This window comes from Pseudophryne corroboree, chromosome 1, assembly GCF_028390025.1.
Source record: "Pseudophryne corroboree isolate aPseCor3 chromosome 1, aPseCor3.hap2, whole genome shotgun sequence".
In the NCBI taxonomy this organism is placed as follows: Eukaryota; Metazoa; Chordata; class Amphibia; order Anura; family Myobatrachidae; genus Pseudophryne; species Pseudophryne corroboree.
The window spans coordinates 447,750,161-447,773,522 of record NC_086444.1 but is presented as its reverse complement, the minus strand read 5'-3'; the positions used below and the strand labels follow the sequence as shown (position 1 = coordinate 447,773,522).

The following is a 23,362-nucleotide window of genomic DNA, read 5'->3' as shown; positions in this document are numbered from 1 at the left end:
GTTATGGATAACCTAGAAATGATTCATACATATGGAAGAGACTGAGTTACTCACAAGTGCAGGTTGCAACCAGATGCCTCCTTGCTTATTATTAATGTTAGCACATTTTAGATTCCAAAATATACAGCACTTTAACAGTTCACTTTCAATAGAAACAATACTTACATTTGAGTCGATAGTAAAGTATAAAAAGAAATTAATTCTAAACAGTGCTATGGGGAAAAAAAATGTTAGACTGCTCACTGAATATACTACAAAACATTTCAGTGCAAGAGTAAGTTACTGCATAGTCACTTGGAGGGAAGATGTTTATTAGGATGTTATGCATAAGATATTTCATATTTCAAGAAACATAGCTCCACCTGCCAACATTTACATTCAATACAAACAACATTCTGTCTTGAATATGTTGAGGAGCATCAACCACTTTCCCTCATCACATCCTTAATTATTCTATACCTGTTGATATCGCTCACTGAAACCCACTTGATCTTGTAATAAAAGGAGGTTATACAGCTGTGTAAGAATTCCCACTTCCCGCACTACAGAACATCAGTCAACCAGTCCCTTATATTTTTCATGCAATACTGCAACATCATCTTGTGACACGCGCTCCCATCCATTTTCACGCACATGGTACAGATTCACCACTCCACCAGAGTAAGCATCACGGTATGTGGCCTGGTAAATGGAGCGCCGTGCCAGTTCTTGGGCTTCTTCTGGTTCCAGGTCATAACTGTATCCTCTGTCCAAGGTTCCATAAGCATACATAGAACCGGAACCCACCGAGAATACAGACCCGGAAACACGGTTCCCTTCACTGTCCACATAGTACAAACCTGTCAGGACAAGACAATGTTTCCACAATTAAAATAAGAATTTACTTACCGATAATTCTATTTCTCGGAGTCCGTAGTGGATGCTGGGGTTCCTGAAAGGACCATGGGGTATAGCGGCTCCGCAGGAGACAGGGCACAAAAAAGTAAAGCTTTACTAGGTCAGGTGGTGTGCACTGGCTCCTCCCCCTATGACCCTCCTCCAGACTCCAGTTAGGTACTGTGCCCGGACGAGCATACACAATAAGGGAGGCATTTTGAATCCCGGGTAAGACTCATACCAGCCACACCAATCACACCGTACAACTTGTGATCTAAACCCAGTTAACAGTATGACAACAGAAAGGGCCTCTTAAAGATGGCTCCTTAACAATAACCCGAATTAGTTAACAATAACTATGTACAAGTATTGCAGATAATCCGCACTTGGGATGGGCGCCCAGCATCCACTACGGACTCCGAGAAATAGAATTATCGGTAAGTAAATTCTTATTTTCTCTATCGTCCTAAGTGGATGCTGGGGTTCCTGAAAGGACCATGGGGATTATACCAAAGCTCCCAAACGGGCGGGAGAGTGCGGATGACTCTGCAGCACCGAATGAGAGAACTCCAGGTCCTCCTTTGCCAGGGTATCAAATTTGTAAAATTTTACAAACGTGTTCTCCCCCGACCACGTAGCTGCTCGGCAGAGTTGTAATGCCGAGACCCCTCGGGCAGCCGCCCAAGATGAGCCCACCTTCCTTGTGGAGTGGGCTTTTACAGTTTTAGGCTGTGGCAGGCCTGCCACAGAATGTGCAAGTTGAATTGTGTTACAAATCCAACGAGCAATCGACTGCTTAGAAGCAGGTGCGCCCAACTTGTTGGGTGCATACAATATAAACAGCGAGTCAGATTTTCTGACTCCAGCCGTCCTTGCAATGTATATTTTTAAGGCTCTGACAACGTCCAACAACTTGGAGTCCTCCAAGTCGCTAGTGGCCGCAGGCACCACAATAGGTTGGTTCAGATGAAATGCTGATACCACTTTAGGGAGAAAATGCGGACGAGTCCGCAGTTCTGCCCTATCCGAATGGAAGATTAGATAAGGACTTTTATAAGATAAAGCCGCCAATTCAGATACTCTCCTGGCAGAGGCCAGGGCTAGTAACATAGTCACTTTCAATGTGAGATATTTCAAATCCACCTTTTTCAATGGTTCAAACCAATGGGATTTGAGGAAATCTAAAACTACATTTAGATCCCACGGTGCCACCGGAGGCACCACAGGAGGCTGTATATGCAGTACTCCCTTGACAAAAGTCTGGACCTCAGGGACAGAGGCCAATTCTTTTTGGAAGAATATTGACAGGGCCGAAATTTGAACCTTAATGGATCCCAATTTGAGACCCATAGATAATCCTGATTGCAGGAAATGTAGGAAACGACCCAGTTGGAATTCCTCCGTCGGAACCCTCCGATCCTCGCACCACGCTACATATTTTCGCCAAATGCGGTGATAATGTTTCACGGTGACTTCCTTCCGTGCCTTAATCAAGGTAGGAATGACTTCTTCTGGAATGCCTTTCCCTTTTAGGATCTGGCGTTCAACCGCCATGCCGTCAAACGCAGCCGCGGTAAGTCTTGAACAAGACAGGGACCCTGCTGTAGCAGGTCCCTTCTCAGAGGTAGAGGCCACGGTTCGTCCGTGAGCATCTCTTGAAGTTCCGGATACCAAGTCCTTCTCGGCCAATCCGGAACCACTAGTATTGTTCTTACTCTTCTTTGCCGTATGATCTTCAATACCTTTGGTATGAGCGGCAGAGGAGGAAACACATACACTGACTGGTACACCCAAGGAGTTACCAGTGCGTCCACAGCTATTGCCTGTGGATCTCTTGACCTGGCGCAATATTTGTCCAGTTTCTTGTTGAGGCGAGACGCCATCATGTCTACAATTGGTCTTTCCCAACGGTCTATTAACATGTTGAAGACTTCTGGATGTAGACCCCACTCTCCCGGATGAAGATCGTGTCTGCTGAGGAAGTCTGCTTCCCAGTTGTCCACGCCCGGGATGAACACTGCTGACAGTGCTATCACGTGATTCTCCGCCCAGCGAAGAATCTTGGCAGCTTCTGCCATTGCACTCCTGCTTCTTGTGCCGCCCTGCCTGTTTACATGGGCGACCGCCGTGATGTTGTCCGACTGAATCAACACCGGCTTTCCTTGCAGGAGAAGTTCCGCCTGGCTTAGAGCATTGTAGATTGCTCTTAGTTCCAGAATGTTTATGTGAAGAGACTTTTCCAGACTCGTCCATACTCCCTGGAAGTTTCTTCCTTGTGTGACTGCTCCCCAGCCTCTCAGGCTGGCGTCCGTGGTCACCAGGATCCAATCCTGAATGCCGAATCTGCGGCCTTCTAATAGGTGAGCCTTCTGCAACCACCACAGAAGTGACACCCTTGTCTTTGGTGACAGGGTTATTCGCAGGTGCATCTGCAGATGCGACCCTGACCATTTGTCCAACAGATCCCTTTGGAATATTCTTGCATGGAATCTGCCGAATGGAATTGCTTCGTAAGAAGCCACCATTTTTCCCAGGACTCTTGTGCATTGATGTACTGACACTTTTCCTGGTTTTAGGAGGTTCCTGACCAGATCGGATAACTCCTTGGCTTTTTCCTCTGGAAGGAAAACCTTTTTCTGAACCGTGTCCAGAATCATTCCTAGGAACAGCAGACGAGTTGTCGGGATTAAATGGGATTTTGGAATATTCAGAATCCACCCGTGTTGTCTTAGCACCTCTTGAGATAGTGCTAAAGCTGTCTCCAGCTGTTCTCTGGACCTTGCCCTTATTAGGAGATCGTCCAAGTATGGGATAACTAATACGCCTTTTCTTCGAAGAAGAATCATCATCTCGGCCATTACCTTGGTAAAGACCCGAGGCGCCGTGGACAATCCGAACGGCAGCGTCTGAAACTGATAGTGACAGTTTTGAACAATGAACCTGAGGTACCCCTGGTGTGCGGGGTAAATCGGAACGTGTAGATACGCATCCTTGATGTCCAAGGATACCATAAAGTCCCCTTCTTCCAGGTTCGCTATCACTGCTCTGAGTGACTCCATCTTGAACTTGAACTTTTTTATGTAGAGGTTCAAGGACTTCAGATTTAGAATAGGCCTTACCGAGCCATCCGGCTTCGGTACCACAAATAGAGTGGAATAATACCCCTTTCCTTGTTGTAATAGGGGTACTTTGACTATCACCTGCTGAGCGTACAGCTTGTGAATGGCTTCCAACACCCTCTCCCTTTCGGAAGAGACGGTTGGTAAGGCAGACTTCAGGAAACGATGAGGAGGATCCGTCTCTAATTCCAACCTGTACCCCTGAGATATTATCTGCAGGATCCAGGGGTCTACCTGCGAGTGAGCCCACTGCGCGCTGTAATTTTTGAGACGGCCCCCCACTGTCCCCGAGTCCGCTTGAGAGGCCCCAGCGTCATGCTGAGGTTTTTGCAGGAGCCGGGGAGGGCTTCTGTTCCTGGGAAGGAGCTGCCTGTTGGTGTCTCTTCCCTCTTCCTCTGCCTCGTGGCAGGTACGACAAGCCCTTTGCTCTCTTATTTTTGTAGGAGCGAAAAGGCTGCGGTTGAAAGGTCGGTGCCTTTCTCTGTTGGGGAGTGACTTGAGGTAAAAAAGTGGATTTCCCGGCAGTAGCCGTGGCCACCAAGTCTGATAGACCAACTCCAAATAACTCCTCCCCTTTATACGGCAAAACCTCCATGTGACGTTTTGAATCCGCATCGCCTGTCCACTGTCGTGTCCATAAGGCTCTTCTGGCTGAAATGGACATAGCACTCACCCGAGATGCCAGTGTGCAAATATCCCTCTGTGCATCACGCATATAGATAAATGCATCCTTTATTTGTTCTAACGACAGTAAAACATTGTCCCTATCTAGGGTATCAATATTTTCAATCAGGGATTCTGACCAAACTACTCCAGCACTGCACATCCAGGCAGTTGCTATAGCTGGTCGTAGTATAACACCTGCATGTGTGTATATATTCTTTTGAATAACTTCCATCTTTCTATCTGATGGATCCTTAAGTGCGGCCGTCTCAGGAGAGGGTAACGCCACTTGTTTGGATAAGCGTGTGAGCGCCTTGTCCACCTTAGGGGGTGTTTCCCAGCGCGCCCTAACCTCTGGCGGGAAAGGGTATAATGCCAATAACTTTTTTGAAATTATCAACTTTTTATCAGGAGCAACCCACGCTTCATCACACACGTCATTTAATTCTTCTGATTCAGGAAAAACTGTTTGTAGTTTTTTCACACCATACATAATACCCTGTTTTACGGTATCTGTAGTATCAGCTAAATGTAACGTCTCCTTCATTGCCAAAATCATATAACGTGTGGCCCTACTGGAAAATACGTTTGAATTTCTACCGTCGTCACTGGAATCAGTGCCCGTGTCTGGGTCTGTGTCGACCGACTGAGGCAAAGGGCGTTTTACAGCCCCTGACGGTGTTTGAGGCGCCTGGACAGGCATTAATTGATTGTCCGGCCGCCTCATGTCCTCAACTGACTGTTTAAGGGAAGATAAACCATCACGTAATTCCACAAATAAAGGCATCCATTCTGGTGTCGACCCCCTGGGGGGTGACATCTGCATATTTGGCAATTGCTCCGCCTCCACACCAATATCGTCCTCATACATGTCGACACCACGTACCGACACACACCGCAAACTCACAGGGAATGCTCTAATGAAGACAGGACCCACTAGCCCTTTTGGGGAGACAGAGGGAGAGTCTGCCAGCACACACCACAAAGCGCTATATATACAAGGGATATCCTTATATTAAGTGCTCCCTTATAGCTGCTTTAATATATATATATATAGCCATTAATGTGCCCCCCCTCTCTGTTTTACCCTGTTTCTGTAGTGCAGTGCAGGGGAGAGACCTGGGAGCCGTTCTGACCAGCGGAGCTGTGACAGAAAATGGCGCCGTGTGCTGAGGAGATAGGCCCCGCCCCTTTTTCGGCGGGTTCTTCTCCCGCTATTTTTCCAGTCAGGCAGGGGTTAAATATCTCCATATAGCCCCTATGGGCTATATGTGAGGTATTTTTAGCCTTGTATAAGGTTTATATTTGCCTCTCAGAGCGCCCCCCCCCAGCGCTCTGCACCCTCAGTGACCGCCCAGTGAAGTGTGCTGAGAGGAAAATGGCGCACAGCTGCAGTGCTGTGCGCTACCTTATGAAGACTGAGGAGTCTTCAGCCGCCGGTTTCCGGACCTCTTCACGCTTCAGCATCTGCAAGGGGGTCGGCGGCGCGGCTCCGGGACCGGACTCCACGGCTGGGCCTGTGTTCGATCCCTCTGGAGCTAATGGTGTCCAGTAGCCAAGCAGCAAATCCACTCTGCATGCAGGTGAGTTTACTACTTTCCCCCTAAGTCCCACGTTGCAGTGATCCTGTTGCCAGCAGGACTCACTGTAAAGAAAAAAAAACCTAAACTAAACTTTCTCTAAGCAGCTCTTTAGGAGAGCCACCTAGATTGCACCCTTCTCGTTCGGGCACAAAATCTAACTGGAGTCTGGAGGAGGGTCATAGGGGGAGGAGCCAGTGCACACCACCTGACCTAGTAAAGCTTTACTTTTTTGTGCCCTGTCTCCTGCGGAGCCGCTATACCCCATGGTCCTTTCAGGAACCCCAGCATCCACTTAGGACGATAGAGAAATACATTTACCAATAAGCTGTATGAAAATTGCTATTTATTTACAGTAAATAAGATTTTACTTACCGATAAATCTATTTCTCGTAGTCCGTAGTGGATGCTGGGACTCCGTAAGGACCATGGGGAATAGCGGCTCCGCAGGAGACAGGGCACAAAATAAAAGCTTAAGGATCAGGTGGTGTGCACTGGCTCCTCCCCCTATGACCCTCCTCCAAGCCTCAGTTAGGATACTGTGCCCGGACGAGCGTACATAATAAGGAAGGATATTGAATCCCGGGTAAGACTCATACCAGCCACACCAATCACACCGTACAACTTGTGATCTGAACCCAGTTAACAGTATGATAAACGTAAGGGAGCCTCTGAAAAGATGGCTCAACAATAATAACCCGAATTTTTGTAACAATAACTATATACAAGTATTGCAGACAATCCGCACTAGGGATGGGCGCCCAGCATCCACTACGGACTACGAGAAATAGATTTATCGGTAAGTAAAATCTTATTTTCTCTGACGTCCTAGTGGATGCTGGGACTCCGTAAGGACCATGGGGATTATACCAAAGCTCCCAAACGGGCGGGAGAGTGCGGATGACTCTGCAGCACCGAATGAGAGAACTCCAGGTCCTCCTCAGCCAGGGTATCAAATTTGTAGAATTTAGCAAACGTGTTTGCCCCTGACCAAGTAGCTGCTCGGCAAAGTTGTAAAGCCGAGACCCCTCGGGCAGCCGCCCAAGATGAGCCCACTTTCCTTGTGGAATGGGCTTTTAATGATTTTGGCTGTGGCAATCCTGCCACAGAATGTGCAAGCTGAATTGTACTACAAATCCAACGAGCAATCGTCTGCTTAGAAGCAGGAGCACCCAGCTTGTTGGGTGCATACAGGATAAACAGCGAGTCAGATTTTCTGACTCTAGCCGTCCTGGAAACATATATTTTCAAGGCCCTGACAACGTCAAGCAACTTAGAGTCCTCTAAGTCCCTGGTAGCCGCAGGTACCACAATAGGTTGGTTCATGTGAAATGCAGAAACCACCTTAGGTAGAAATTGAGGACGAGTCCTCAATTCCGCCCTGTCAGAATGAAAAATTAAGTAAGGGCTTTTATATGATAAAGCCGCCAATTCTGACACACGCCTGGCTGAAGCCAAGGCTAACAGCATCGACACCTTCCATGTGAGATATTTTAAGTCCACAGTGGAAAGTGGTTCAAACCAATGTGACTTTAGAAAACTCAACACCACGTTGAGATCCCAAGGTGCCACTGGAGGCACAAAAGGAGGCTGTATGTGCAGCACCCCTTTTACAAATGTCTGAACTTCAGGTACTGAAGCCAGTTCTTTCTGGAAGAAAATCGACAGGGCCGAAATTTGAACCTTAATGGACCCTAATTTTAGGCCCATAGACAGTCCTGTTTGCAGGAAATGAAGGAAACGACCCAGTTGAAATTCCTCTGTAGGGGCCCTCTTGGCCTCACACCACGCAACATATTTACGCCAAATGCGGTGATAAAGTTTTGCGGTTACGTCCTTCCTGGCTTTGACCAGAGTAGGAATGACTTCTTCTGGAATGCCTTTTTCCCTCAGGATCCGGCGTTCAACCGCCATGCCGTCAAACGCAGCCGCGGTAAGTCTTGGAACAGACAAGGCCCCTGCAGTAGCAGGTCCTTTCTTAGAGGTAGAGGCCACGGTTCGTCCGTGAGCATCCCTTGAAGTTCCGGGTACCAAGTCCTTCTTGGCCAATCCGGGACCACGAGTATAGTTCTTACTCCTCTCCTTCTTACGATTCTCAGTACTTTTGGTATGAGAGGCAGAGGAGGAAACACATACACTGACTGGTACACCCACGGCGTTACCAGAGCGTCCACTGCTATTGCCTGAGGGTCCCTTGACCTGGCGCAATATCTGTTCAGTTTTTTGTTTAGACGTGACGCCATCATGTCCACCTTTGGTTTTTCCCAACGGTTTACAATCAGGTGGAAGACTTCTGGGTGAAGTCCCCACTCTCCCGGGTGAAGGTCGTGTCTGCTGAGGAAGTCTGCTTCCCAGTTGTCCACTCCCGGAATGAATACTGCTGACAGTGCTATCACATGATTTTCCGCCCAGCGAAGAATCCTTGCAGCTTCTGCCATTGCCCTCCTGCTTCTCGTGCCGCCCTGTCTGTTTACGTGGGCGACTGACGTGATGTTGTCCGATTGGATCAACACCGCCTGACCCTGAAGCAGAGGTTTTGCTTGACTTAGGGCATTGTAAATGGCCCTTAGTTCCAGAATGTTTATATGAAGAGATGTTTCCATGCTTGACCACAGGCCCTGAATGCCAAATCTGCGGCCCTCTAGTAGATGAGCACTCTGCAGCCACCACAGGAGAGACACCCTTGTCCTTGGCGACAGGGTTATCCGCTGATGCATCTGCAGATGCGATCCGGACCATTTGTCCAGTAGATCCCACTGAAATGTTCTTGCATGGAATCTTCCGAATGGAATCGCTTCGTAAGAAGCCACCATTTTTCCCAGGACCCTCGTGCACTGATGCACTGAGACCTGGCCTGGTTTTAGGAGGTTCCTGACTAGCTCGGATAACTCCCTGGCCTTCTCCTCCGGGAGAAACACCTTCTTCTGGACTGTGTCCAGAATCATTCCTAGGAACAGTAGACGTGTCGTTGGAATCAGCTGCGATTTTGGAATATTTAGAATCCACCCGTGCTGACGTAACACTACCTGAGATAGTGCTACTCCGACTTCTAACTGTTCCCTGGATCTTGCCCTTATCAGGAGATCGTCCAAGTAAGGGATAATTAAAATGCCTTTTCTTCGTAGAAGAATCATCATTTCAGCCAATACCTTGGTAAAGACCCGAGGTGCCGTGGACAATCCAAACGGCAGCGTCTGAAACGGATAATGACAGTTTTGTACTACAAACCTGAGGTACCCTTGGTGAGAAGGGTATATTGGGACGTGGAGATAAGCATCTTTGATGTCCAGAGACACCATATAGTCCCCTTCTTCCAGGTTCGCTATCACTGCTCTGAGTGACTCCATCTTGAATTTGAACCTTTTTATGTAAGTGTTCAAGGATTTCAGATTTAAAATTGGTCTCACCGAGCCGTCCGGCTTCGGTACCACAAACAGCGTGGAATAATACCCCTTTCCTTGTTGCAGGAGGGGTACCTTGATTATCACCTGCTGGGAATACAGCTTGTGAATGGCTTCCAAAACTGCCTCCCTGTCGGAGGGAGACTTTGGTAAAGCAGACTTCAGGAACCGACGAGGGGGAAACGCCTCGAATTCCAGTTTGTACCCCTGCGATACTACCTGTAGAATCCAGGGATCCACTTGCGAGTGAGCCCACTGCGCGTTGAAATTCTTGAGACGGGCCCCCACCATATCTGAGTCTGCTTGTAAAGCCCCAGCGTCATGCTGAAGACTTGGCAGAAGCAGGGGAGGGCTTCTGCTCCTGGGAAGCGGCTGCATGGTGCAGTCTTTTTCCTCTTCCTCTGCCCCGGGGCAGAAAAGAGTGGCCTTTTGCTCGCTTGTACTTATGGGAACGAAAGGACTGAGTTTGAAAAGACGGTGTCTTTTTCTGCTGATGTGGAGTGACCTGGGGTAAAAAGGTGGATTTTCCAGCCGTTGCCGTGGCCACCAGGTCCGATAGACCAGCCCCAAATAACTCCTCCCCTTTATACGGCAATACTTCCATGTGCCGTTTGGAATCCGCATCCCCTGACCACTGTCGCGTCTTCTGGCAGAGATGGACATAGCACTTACTCTTGATGCCAGGGTGCAAATATCCCTCTGTGCATCACGCATATATAGTAATGCATCCTTTAAATGTTCTATAGTTAACAAAATATTGTCCCTATCCAGGGTATCAATATTCTCAGTCAGGGAATCCGACCATGCGACTCCAGCACTGCACATCCAGGCTGAGGCGATTGCTGGTCGCAGTATAACACCAGTATGTGTGTATATACTTTTTAGGATATTTTCCAGCCTTCTATCAGCTGGTTCTTTGAGGGTGGCCGTATCAGGAGACGGTAACGCTACTTGTTTAGATAAACGTGTGAGCGCCTTATCTACCCTAGGGGGTGTTTCCCAACGCGCCCTAACCTCTGGCGGGAAAGGATATAATGCTAATAATTTTTTAGAAATTAGCTGTTTTTTAATCGGGGGAAACCCACGCTTTTTCACACACCTCATTTATTTCCTCTGACTCAGGAAAAACTATTGGTAGTTTTTTCTCACCCCACATAATACCCTTCTTTGTGGTACTTGTAGTGTCAGAAAGGTTCAATGCCTCTTTCATTGCCGTGATCATGTAACGTGTGGCCCTACTGGACATTACGTTTGTCTCGTCACCGTCGACACTAGACTCAGTATCTGTGTCCGGGTCTGTGTCGACCCACTGAGGTAACGGGCGTTTTAGCGCCCCTGACGGTGTCTGAGACGCCTGGACAGGCACTAATTGATTTGCCGGCTGTCTCATGTCGTCAACAGTTTTTTGCAAATTGCTGACATTATCACTTAATTGTTTAAATACAATCATCCAGTCAGGTGTCGACTCCCTAGGGGGTGACATCACCAACACAGGCAACTGCTCCGCCTCCACATCATTTTCCTCCTCATACATGTCGACACACGCGTACCGACACACAGCACACACACCGGGAATGCTCTGATAGAGGACAGGACCCCACTTAGCCCTTTGGAGAGACAGAGGGAGAGTCTGCCAGCACACACCCAGCGCTAGCTATATCTATATATATATATATATATATATATATATATATATATATATATATATATATATATATATATATATATATCTATATATATATATATATATATATATATATATACAGGGATAACCTTATATAAGTGTTATTCCCTAATAGCTGCTGTTATTATCGTTATTTGCTGCCAAAAATGCCCCCCCCTTCTCTTTTTTACCCTGATTCTGAAGCAGGACTGCAGGGGAGAGTCAGGGAGCCGTCCTTCCAGCGGAGCTGTGAGGGAAAATGGCGCTTGTGTGCTGAGGAGATAGGCTCCGCCCCTTCACGACGTCCTTATCTCCCGCTTTTTTGTGTAAGAATGGCAGGGGATTAAAATACATCCATATAGCCCAGGAGCTATATGTGATGTATTCTTTTTGCCACCTAAGGTATATGCTGTTATATTGCGTCTCAGGGCGCTCCCCCCCAGCGCCCTGCACCCTCAGTGACCGGAGTGTGAAGTGTGCTGAGAGCAATGGCGCACAGCTGCGGTGCTGTGCGCTACCTTAGACTGAAGACAGGATGTCTTCTGCCGCCGATTTCACCGGACCTCTTCGTCTCTTCTGGCTCTGTAAGGGGGACGGCGGCGCGGCTCCGGTGACCCATCCAGGCTGAACCTGTGATCGTCCCTCTGGAGCTAATGTCCAGTAGCCTAAGAAACCCGATCCACTCTGCACTCAGGTGAGTCCGTTTCTTCTCCCCTTAGTCCCACGATGCAGTGAGCCTGTTGCCAGCAGGACTCACTGAAAATAAAAAAACCTAACTAAACTTTTATTCTAAGCAGCTCAGGAGAGCCACCTAGATTGCACCCTTCTCGGCCGGGCACAAAAATCTAACTGAGGCTTGGAGGAGGGTCATAGGGGGAGGAGCCAGTGCACACCACCTGATCCTTAAGCTTTTATTTTGTGCCCTGTCTCCTGCGGAGCCGCTATTCCCCATGGTCCTTACGGAGTCCCAGCATCCACTAGGACGTCAGAGAAAATAGCCCTAATGTAAACACTTCTAAAATACTAAGAACATCAATTTACCTAATAAAAATAAGGAGAGAAAGAAAGGTTTAACGTTTTCTATTTACCTGGTCCCCTCTTGTCCCATCCACAGATCATGGTTCCCATAGACAGCCCCATGCCTTTGTACTGATAGACCATATTTGCTAAGAGTTTGGACGCTGCTGCCACAGATATACGCTCCTTGTTCCTGAGTTCATAGATGCGACACTGCCGGGCAAGGAGTCTTTCCCAGAAACTGCAATCGGCAGCACCTCCAGCCATTGTGCCCAACAGGTAAGGGTTGATCTCAATAACTTTCTTCACAGTCTGTGAGGCGATGTAAGAGCCAGCTGTGGCACGGGAATCGACAGCCACAATTACTCCATGACGGAACTAAGATGGGAAAAGACAAAAGCTCACTGTTAGCCTATATAAATTACTTCTACATATAAATGTAATTATGATGTGTCATTAAATGAATTTCTATTCTTTTTATTTATATAGAGCTCCTTTTCTAATAGGACACAAGGTGCTTAACAGATAGTATGAACATAGGGGGTTCAGCCCTTTGGGGAGTGCGTTCACGCAGCGGGTGCACTGCACGTGCGCACCTAGTGAAGGCCAGTGAGATGCAAAAGCATCTCAGGGCTGCGATAGCCTCTGCCTGATTGATGGGCAGAGGCGGTCGCAGGATGGAGCGTGGCAACGACGTTAGAACGCCTTTGGTGGGCAGCGGTCCGGACAATGCAGGTGTGTCTGGACTGTTGCGGGGGCAGGACGCTGCGGCTGCGTGACGTCACAAACAGCCGCTGCGACCCGTGACGCGGTTGGTGGCTGCCTGGGGGAGTAGGGCCAGACATGCGGGGCGGACTAGCCCTGTGCTGGGCGTCCCCCCGCATGTCTGAGTAACCGATCGTAGATGGGCCGCATAATACAGTACAGAAACTATGGACACAATAAAGAGGTTGAGCTTTGCATGAAATACAAAGACCATGGACCTAATACAAAGCAGAGGCAGCCATTTTGGGTCATCAGTTGCAAGGATTATCCATCCTACCCATGAAGGATACAGGTGAGGCAGCCATTTTAAACGCACTACATAAGATTACACTGGACAGAATAGGCAATGTTTGGAACTGATGACACAATCAGAAAGATACTATAGGCAAGGTCCTTGTAAATTCATCAGAACCATGCACTGTTCATTCTACACAGACTCTCAGACGAGGCAGCCATGTTGGGCCCACTACATTGGTTACAATGTGCGAATCTATGGTGATAACTACTATAAAAGATAAAATAAGATTTTACTCACCGGTAAATCTATTTCTCGTAGTCCGTAGTGGATGCTGGGAACTCCGAAAGGACCATGGGGAATAGCGGCTCCGCAGGAGACTGGGCAAAACTAAAGAAAGCTTTTAGGTCACCTGGTGTGCACTGGCTCCTCCCACTATGACCCTCCTCCAAGCCTCAGTTAGGACACTGTGCCCGAACGAGCTGACATAATAAGGAAGGATTTTGAATCCCGGGTAAGACTCTTACCAGCCACACCAATCACACCGTAAAACTTGTGATACCATACCCAGTTTAACAGTATGAAAACAACTGAGCCTCTCAACAGATGGCTCAACAATAACCCTTTAGTTAACAATAACTATGTACAAGTATTGCAGACAATCCGCACTTGGGACGGGCGCCCAGCATCCACTACGGACTACGAGAAATAGATTTACCGGTGAGTAAAATCTTATTTTCTCTGACGTCCTAGTGGATGCTGGGAACTCCGAAAGGACCATGGGGATTATACCAAAGCTCCCAAACGGGCGGGAGAGTGCGGATGACTCTGCAGCACCGAATGAGAGAACTCAAGGTCCTCCTCAGCCAGGGTATCAAATTTGTAGAATTTTGCAAACGTGTTTGCCCCTGACCAAGTAGCAGCTCGGCAAAGTTGTAAAGCCGAGACTCCCTCAGGCAGCCGCCCAAGATGAGCCCACCTTCCTTGTGGAATGGGCTTTTACTGATTTAGGATGCGGCAGTCCAGCCGCAGAATGCGCCAGCTGAATTGTGCTACAAATCCAGCGAGCAATAATCTGCTTAGAAGCAGGAGCACCCAGCTTGTTGGGTGCATACAGGATAAATAGCGAGTCAGTTTTCTTGACTCTAGCCGTCCTGGAAACATAAATTTTCAAGGCCCTGACTACGTCCAGCAACTTGGAATCCTCCAAGTCCCTAGTAGCCGCAGGCACCACAATAGGTTGGTTCAAGTGAAAAGCTGATACCACCTTAGGGAGAAACTGGGGACGAGTCCTCAATTCTGCCCCATCCATATGGAAAATCAGATAAGGGCTTTTACATGACAAAGCCGCCAATTCTGACACACGCCTGGCTGAAGCCAAGGCCAATAACATGACCACTTTCCACGTGAGATATTTTAGATCCACGGTTTTAAGTGGCTCAACCAATGTGATATTAAGAAACTCAACACCACGTTGAGATCCTAAGGTGCCACTGGAGGCACAAAAGGGGGCTGAATATGCAGCACTCCCTTAACAAACGTCTGAACTTCAGGTAGTGAAGCTAGTTCTTTCTGGAAGAAAATCGACAGAGCCAAGATCTGTACCTTAATGGAGCCTAATTTCAAGCCCATAGTCACTCCTGCTTATAGGAAATGCAGAAATCGACCCAGTTGAAATTCCTCTGTTGGGGCCTTTTTGGCCTCACACCAAGCAACATACATCCGCCATATGCGGTGATAATGCTTTGCAGTTACATCTTTCCTGGCTTTAATCAGCGTAGGAATGACTTCCTCCGGAATGCCCTTTTCCTTCAGGATCCGGCGTTCAACCGCCATGCCGTCAAACGCAGCCGCGGTAAGTCTTGGAACAGACAGGGCCCCTGCTGCAGCAGGTCCTGTCTGAGCGGCAGAGGCCATGGGTCCTCTGAGATCATCTCTTGAAGTTCCGGGTACCACGCTCGTCTTGGCTAATCCGGAACCACGAGTATTGTTCTTACTCCTCGTTTTCTTATTATTCTCAGTACCCTTGGTATGAGAGGCAGAGGAGGGAACACAAACTGACTGGTACATCCACGGTGTCACTAGAGCGTCCACAGCTATCGCCTGAGGGTCCCTTGACCTGGCGCAATATCTCTCTAGTTTTTTGTTTAGGCGGGACGCCATCATGTCCACCTGTGGCCTTTCCCAACGGTTTACCAACAGTTGGAAGACTTCTGGATGAAGTCCCCACTCTCCCGGGTGTAGGTCGTGTCCGCTGAGGAAGTCTGCTTCCCAGTTGTCCACTCCCGGAATGAACACTGCTGACAGTGCTAAGACGTGATTTTCCGCCCATCGGAGAATCCTTGTGGCTTCTGTCATCGCCATCCTGCTGCTTGTGCCGCCCTGTCGGTTTACATGGGCGACTGCCGTGATGTTGTCTTATTGGATCAGTACCGGCTGGTTTTGAAGCAGAGGCCTTGCCAGACTTAGGGCATTGTAAATAGCCCTCAGTTCCAGAATTTTTATGTGTAGGGACAACTCCTGACTTGACCAAAGTCCTTGGAAATTTCTTCCCTGTGTGACTGCCCCCCCAGCCTCGAAGGCTGGCATCCGTGGTTACCAGGACCCAGTCCTGTATGCCGAATCTGCGGCCCTCTTGAAGATGAGCACTCTGCAGCCACCACAGTAGAGATACCCTGGTCCTTGGAGACAGGGTTATCAGCCGATGCATCTGAAGATGCGATCCCGACCACTTGTCCAAGAGGTCCCACTGAAAAGTTCTTGCATGGAACCTGCCGAATGGAATTTTGCTTCGTAAGAAGCTACCATTTTTCCCAGGACTCGTGTGCAGTGATGCACCGATACCTGTTTTGGTTTCAGGAGGTCTCTGACTAGAGATGACAGCTCCTTGGCTTTCTCCTGCGGGAGAAACACTTTTTTCTGTTCTGTGTCCAGAACCATCCCCAGGAACAGTAGGCATGTGGTAGGAACCAGCTGTGACTTCGGAATGTATAGAATCCATCCGTGCTGTTGTAGCACTTCCCGAGATAGTGCTACTCCGACCAACAACTGCTCCTTGGACCTCGCCTTTATAAGGAGATCGTCCAAGTACGGGATAATTAAAAATTCCTTTCTCGAAGGAGTATAATCATTTCTGCCATTACCTTGGTAAAGACCCTCGGTGCCGTGGACAGTCCAAACGGCAGTGTTTGGAATTGGGAATGGCAATCCTGTACCACAAATCTGAGGTACTCCTGGTGAGGATGGTAAATGGGGACATGTAGGTAAGCCTCCTTGATGTCCAGGGGTACCATGTAATCCCCCTCCTCCAGGCTTGCAATAATCGCCCTGAGCGATTCCATCTTGAACTTGAATTTTTTTATGTATGTGTTCAAGGATTTCAAATATAAAATGGGTCTCACCGAACCGTCCGGTTTCGGTACCACAAACAGTGTGGAATAGTAACCCCGTCCTTGTTAAAGTAGGGGCACCTTGACTATCACCTGCTGGGAATACAGCTTGTGAATTGCCTCTAGCACAGTCTCCCTGCCTGAGGGAGTTGTCGGCAAGGCAGATTTGAGGAAACGGCGGGGGGGAGACGCCTCGAATTCCAGCTTGTACCCCTGAGATACTACTTGAAGGATCCAGGGATCCACCTGTGAGCGAGCCCACTGATCGCTGAAATTTTTGAGGCGGCCCCCACCGTACCTGGCTACGCCTGTGAAGCCCCCCCGTCATGCGGTGGACTCAGAGGAAGCGGGGGAAGAATTTTGATTCTGGGAACTGGTTGACTGGTGCAGCTTTTTCCCTCTTCCCTCGTTTTACACGCTTGCATTTCTGAAGCCGAAAGGACTGTACCTGATAATACAGTGCTTTCTGAGGCTGTGAGGAAACCTGAGGTAAAAAAATTTTCTTCCCAGCTGTTGCTGTGGATACGAGGTCCCAGAGACCATCCCCAAACAATTCCTCACCCTTATAAGGCTCTATGTGCCTTTTAAAGTCAGCATCACCTGTCCAGTGTCGGGTCTCTAATACCCTCCTGACAGAATGGACATTGCATTAATTCTGGATGCCAGCCGGCAAAATATCCCTCTGTGCATCCCTCATATACAAGACGACGTCTTATGTTCGCAAAATAGTATCCCTGTTTGACAGGGTTACAGACCACGCTGCAGCAGCACTATCTGCAGGTCTCAGTCTAGTACCTGAGTGTGTAAATACAGACTTCAGGATAGCCTCCTGCTTTTTATCAGCAGGTACCTTCAAAGTGGCCGTATCCTAAGACGGCAGTGCCACCTTTTTTGACAAACGTGTGAGCGCCTTATCCACCCTAGGGGATATCTCCCAGCGTAACTTATCCTCTGGCGGGAAAGGGTACGCCATCAGTAACTTTTTAGAAATTACCAGTTTCTTATCGGGGGAACCCACGCTTTTTCACACTTCATTCACTCATTTGATGGGGGAACAAACACTGCCTGCTTTTTCTCCCCAAACATAAAACCCTTTTTTAGTGGTACTTGGGTTAATGTCAGAAATGTGTAACACATTTTTTATTGCCGGGATCATGTAACGGATGTTCCTAGTGGATTGTGTATATGTCTCAACCTCGTCGACACTGGAGTCAGACTCCGTGTCGACATCTGTGTCTGCCATCTGAGGGAGCGGGCGTTTTTGAGCCCCTGATGGCCTTTGAGACGCCTGGGCAGGCGCGGGCTGAGAAGCCGGCTGTCCCATAGCTGTTACGTCATCCAGCCTTTTATGTAAGGAGTTGACACTGTCGGTTTATACCTTCCACCTATCCATCCACTCTGGTGTCGGCCCCACAGGGGGCGACATCACATTTATCGGCATCTGCTCTGCCATCACATAAGCCTCCTCATCAAACGTGTCGACACAGCCGTACCGACACACCGCACACACACACAGGGAATGCTCTGACTGAGGACAGGACCCCACACAGCCCTTTGGAGAGACAGAGAGAGAGTATGCCAGCACACACCAGAGCGCTATATAATTTAGGGATTAACACTATATTGAGTGAATTTTTCCCAATAGCTGCTCGTAAATACAATATTGTGCCTAAATTTAGTGCCCCCCCCTCTCTTTTTAACCCTTTGAGCCTGAAAACTACAGGGGAGAGCCTGGGGAGCTGTCTTCCAGTTGCACTGTGAAGAGAAAATGGCGCCAGTGTGCTGAGAGATAGCTCCGCCCCTTTTTCGCTGACTTTTCTCCCGCTTTTTTATGGATTCTGGCAGGGGTATTTATCACATATATAGCCTCTGGGGCTATATATTGTGATATATATGCCAGCCAAGGTGTTTTTATTGCTGCTCAGGGCGCCCCCCCCCCAGCGCCCTGCACCCTCAGTGACCGGAGTGTGAAGTGTGCATGAGGAGCAATGGCGCACAGCTGCAGTGCTGTGCACTACCTTGGTGAAGACTGATGTCTTCTGCCGCCGATTTTCCGGACCTCTTCTTGCTTCTGGCTCTGTAAGGGGGACGGCGGCGCGGCTCCGGGACCGAACACCAAGGCCAGTTCCATGCGGTCGATCCCTCTGGAGCTAATGGTGTCCAGTAGCCTAAGAAGCCCAAGCTAGCTGCAAGCAGGTAGGTTCGCTTCTTCTCTCCTTAGTCCCTCGCTGCAGTGAGCCTGTTGCCAGCAGGTCTCACTGTAAAATAAAAAACCTAATTATATACTTTCTTTCTAGAAGCTCAGGAGAGCCCCTAGCGTGCATCCAACCTCAGCCGGGCACAAAATCTAACTGAGGCTTGGAGGAGGGTCATAGTGGGAGGAGCCAGTGCACACCAGGTGACCTAAAAGCTTTCTTTAGTTGTGCCCAGTCTCCTGCGGAGCCGCTATTCCCCATGGTCCTTTCGGAGTTCCCAGCATCCACTAGGACGTCAGAGAAATGAACAGTGAACTAGCTTGATACCCATTACATAAATATTCAATGTGTTGCTCATCCTGCCCTTGACACTGTAAGGTGGGGCAGCCATCTAGGGCACACTAAAAAGGTTACAGTTGGCAGGATCAGCAAATACTAGTGATTAAAAGATTTAGGGGGGTATTTATCAAAGCTTGGAGACAAAATACTAACCAATCAGCTACTAATTTACATGTTACAGGCTGTGTTTGAAAAATAACAGGAGCAGATAGGTTGGTACTTTATCGATCACAATTTAATATCTTGCAAAGCTCTGATAAATAACCCCCTTAGGGGTTTATTTATCAAGCAATAGTTATTTAAAACTGATGATTTTTGTTTTTGTTTTTTCCTGTTTTTGCCACTAGATTTAAAACCGCAACAAGAAAATATGAAAAACAGGTGTAATCTTCATTTAACATTATTGCTGCTTAAAATCCTACTGCAAAATCTGCAGAAAATGATGCTCGATAAATAAACCCCCTTATCTGTGCAAACATGGCCACACAAAGAGGAACATTAAAACACATGCAAAGTAAACAATATTATGCAATACAATCTACTGAAACAATCCACATAAGTAAAATGTATAACATTTTGCACCTCAAATTTTTTTATTAATAACATCTTCAGAATGGTTCTTTGACATTAAAATCTTTTCTATATTCACAGTTACAAATGCTTCAAATTTCAAGAAATTATTTCAAACTGCTTCTCGAACAGATTCAGAAGTACACTTATTTGCTGACTTTACATTAGTGGTACTCTGACTCAGTCCCCACACAGTTCACGTTTGCCAGATCACCCAGCAGGTGCACAGGTGTACTCATTACTCACTGACATTATAAAAGATCAACAGGTGGAGCTAATTATTTCATTTGTGATTCTGTGAGGAGACCCGGAAAACATGAACTGTTTGGGGTCCTGAGGACAGAGCATGAGAACCTGTGCTTTACATTATACTATTTGAGAAAGGTGAACAAGATCTATTATTATTTTCGTTTTTAAGGTGCCACAAAATATACACAGTGCCTTACAGAGTGCACATACAAAACATTTCAGGGCATTAGATCTTAAATATAATATACAAAGGAATGCCATAAGTGCCAAACATTAACATTACACCCAGACTGAGGGGGGACAAAAGACGTGGGCATGATTAGGGCAACTCACTGAAGACAGCAGAAGTCACAGGTGGAATAAATTCAGTTCAAACCAGATTTAACCAACTTGTCTTAACAACAGTTTTTTACTGTTTTCTGGGGATTGGGAGCAAATTGCTGATCATCATTTGCTCCCATACATTACCAGATTTTCATTCTAACCAAGTTGGATGGTTGGAGAAAAGTTGGTCTGGTGTATGGGTAGCTTTAGGAAAGGAAACCACCCACATGCTGGAGCTCTGGGGGATGCTGCTGTAAGCAGCCATTAATTATCAGGATTTACTGAATAATCATTAAGCAGCCTTAAATGGTAGCTGGGGAGCCAATCATAAACCGCAATCTCTTGATTGCGACTTATGATTGGTCCTCAAACGTAAACACACCCTGCAATAGTCAACTAGGACTGTGAGAGAAAAGCAGGGGCCAAGGAAAAACCCTGGGGCACCGTAGGAACTCTACTAACAATTGAATAATGTACCATTTAGTGTATAGTTTTATTACAAGTCACTGAAGAGATTGATAACCCAGTGCAGATAACAACTGATGTAGGTATGGCAACAGAACTTCTCTACAGCCCAAGAGAAAAACCATCTGTAAGAATATTTCACATAATACACACAGGTCAATGTCACTTGTGTACTGTAATAAAACATGTTTATGCATTATGATATATCAAGTCAACTCTGAGTTCCATGGGCAGAGCCGTAACTAGGTGTGCGCCGATGGTGCCTTGCCCACAACGCAAATGCACTGAGGGCGTACCATTGGCCATCACGGCCGCTGGCTCCGGGTCCAGACTCACTGCTGAAGGCGGCGCCGCCTGTGTCCCGCCGAAGCCGCTGCCCGCCTGTGTCCCGCTGAAGCCGCCGCCCGGCCACCTGTGTCCAGCCGAAGCCGCTGCTACTGCTGTAAGGTCCCGGCAGCGCTGCGGCTGAGGTGTGTGTCAGGGCACTGCTCTTCTCATTGGCCAAGCGGCAGCCCTGGCCTGAACGCCGGCTTGGCCCCCCTCCCCTGCAATTCAGGAGAGAGACGTCACGTGATGACGTCAAACGTCTCTCCCACAGTGCCGGCAGCCCTGGCCTGAATGCCGGCTTGGCCCCCCTCCCCTGCAATTCAGGAGAGAGACGTCACGTGATGACGTCAGACGTCTCTTCCACAGTGCCCTGCTTCTACTGCTGCACAGCGAGGAGCTGGTGTGGTTGAGGAAGGAGAAGAGACCCAGAGCCTCTGGAAGAGCCTGTGCTGCTGACTGTGACGCTGTCTGCCGTAATGTATAAAAAGGGGGGAGCTGTCTGCCGTAATGTGTAAAAAGGGGATCTACCTGGTGTAGTGGCGCTACTGTGCGGCGTAATTTGAATAATGGAGACTACTGTGCACTGTAGTACGAATTGGTATTATTTTGTGGCCACACCCTTTCCCTATGAAGCCACGCCCCTAAAATTTTTGCACGCGCACTGCACATTGAGGGGGGGTGGTGCGCCAATGCCGTTCTTGCACACAGCGCTAGAATGCCTAGTTATGGCACTGTCCATGGGTCGACAGTCATTAGGTTGACATGCATTTTTGGTGTCGTTTTCTTTGTAAAGTGACGGGGAACCCCAATTAGTGCACAGAGTCTGCTTGCCATGCTACGGGCAAGGTGCCTCGCTCCGCTACCACTGCGCTAGGCACAGGTTACCGTTCCCAATTGAAGTCCACGTGGATCATAAAGTATGAAAAAGTCCAAAAATTTAAAGAAAAAAAAAAAAAGTAAAAAACTCATGTCGCCTTTTGACCTGTCGACCTAGTACATGTCAACATAGTGTCCCTGTCAACCTTTGGTGGTCGACCTAACGACCGTATCCCGAGTTACATACCTTATTTAAAAGCATGCGTCACTTATATAGCCAATATGAATGTTTATACATACATCCAAACTTTGAGCAGGATTCAATTATTTTCACCCCTTTCCACACCAGTTCTGTTTCTGCCCTCAGGGACGTGGTATCATTATTTCAGCTCACTACCCCCGTAGCGAGATACCCAACCTTTTACACAACTAAACCTGATTACTATGGGCGCAATAACGGAGATCATTTTAGAAAGGAAATCGGGCATGATATATCATTTGAATCCCATCCTAAAGGTCCATACACACTTAACGATAAAATAAGCGACGTCGCTCATTTTCCCCCTCCTTGAGCGACGTCGCTCATTTTATAGTCAAGTGTGTATGCCGCCAGCGACGACCGATGCGCGGCCCCGCGGGTCGGCAACGATCGTCGCTGTCGGTAGGTCATGCATGAAGGATGTGGACTGTCGTTCACGACCTTCATGCAGGGCTGGCGGGGGCGTGACGTCACTGAGCGATATGAGCGGTGGGAGGGGGAAACATTAGACGATGTCGTTCACAGAGCGACATCGTCTAATGTGTATGGGCCTTAAGAGTCAACAATTATGACATGGGGCAGTTCTGGAATCTGCTTGGGCTCCAACACACCCATTAAGTGCTATACATGAATACACTTTCAGATTTCTCCAGTAAATGGCTCTTGCATCTCACAATGAAATGACACATCTGCCCAGCCTGTATATGATGCTGGAAGTAACATAAGCGCCATTCACAGACTTAAAAACACCCTAAAAAGGAATACATGAACGGTCTCATTTAGATGGATTAACAATGACAAGAAAATAGCAGGGAAATTATAAAGGTACTGAGCACCTTGAAGGCCAGCGTAGTTGTCCCATGCAGAAACTCGATCCCGGGTTCTGCTGTCCCATGTCCGACCCCAGGTACTACTTGGAAGCTCAGCCCCTCGGAGTCCAGGCTGCAGTGTGCCGGATTATCCCGGTACCGACTCCACAGAGCTCCTTCCGAGCGTACAACACTAGCCAGCGCCATGTTCACCACCAGCGAATTACTGCGTTCGGCACACACAGCGCGTCGCCACATAAAGACGTCACGATGACCAGGCAGTTTAAACGGCCATGTCTGA

General features: G+C 48.0%; 1 protein-coding gene across 1 annotated transcript; it reads right to left on the bottom strand.

The window, feature by feature from the left end:
- Window positions 1-290: 290 nt before the first annotated feature.
- Window positions 291-23,361, bottom strand: PSMB5 (proteasome 20S subunit beta 5). Its single transcript, XM_063913557.1, has 3 exons — window positions 23,089-23,361; window positions 12,391-12,697; window positions 291-839 (listed from the first exon to the last, which is right to left on the bottom strand). The coding sequence occupies exons 1-3, from the start codon at window positions 23,317-23,319 to the stop codon at window positions 553-555; spliced, it is 825 nt and encodes a 274-aa protein (XP_063769627.1). The 5' UTR covers window positions 23,320-23,361; the 3' UTR covers window positions 291-552.
- Between the last annotated feature and the right edge of the window lies 1 nt (window position 23,362).

Bases quoted from the DNA above. Each gene is read 5' to 3' on its own strand.
- PSMB5 (XM_063913557.1), bottom strand. From the start codon at position 23,319: ATGTGGCGACGCGCTGTGTGTGCCGAACGCAGTAATTCGCTGGTGGTG. The intron at 12,698-23,088 runs GTGCTCAGTACC...TTCCCATCTTAG, and splicing joins CAACTACGCTGGCCTTCAAG to TTCCGTCATGGAGTAATTGT. The intron at 840-12,390 runs GTAAATAGAAAA...TTGTCCTGACAG, and splicing joins ATGGGACAAGAGGGGACCAG to GTTTGTACTATGTGGACAGT.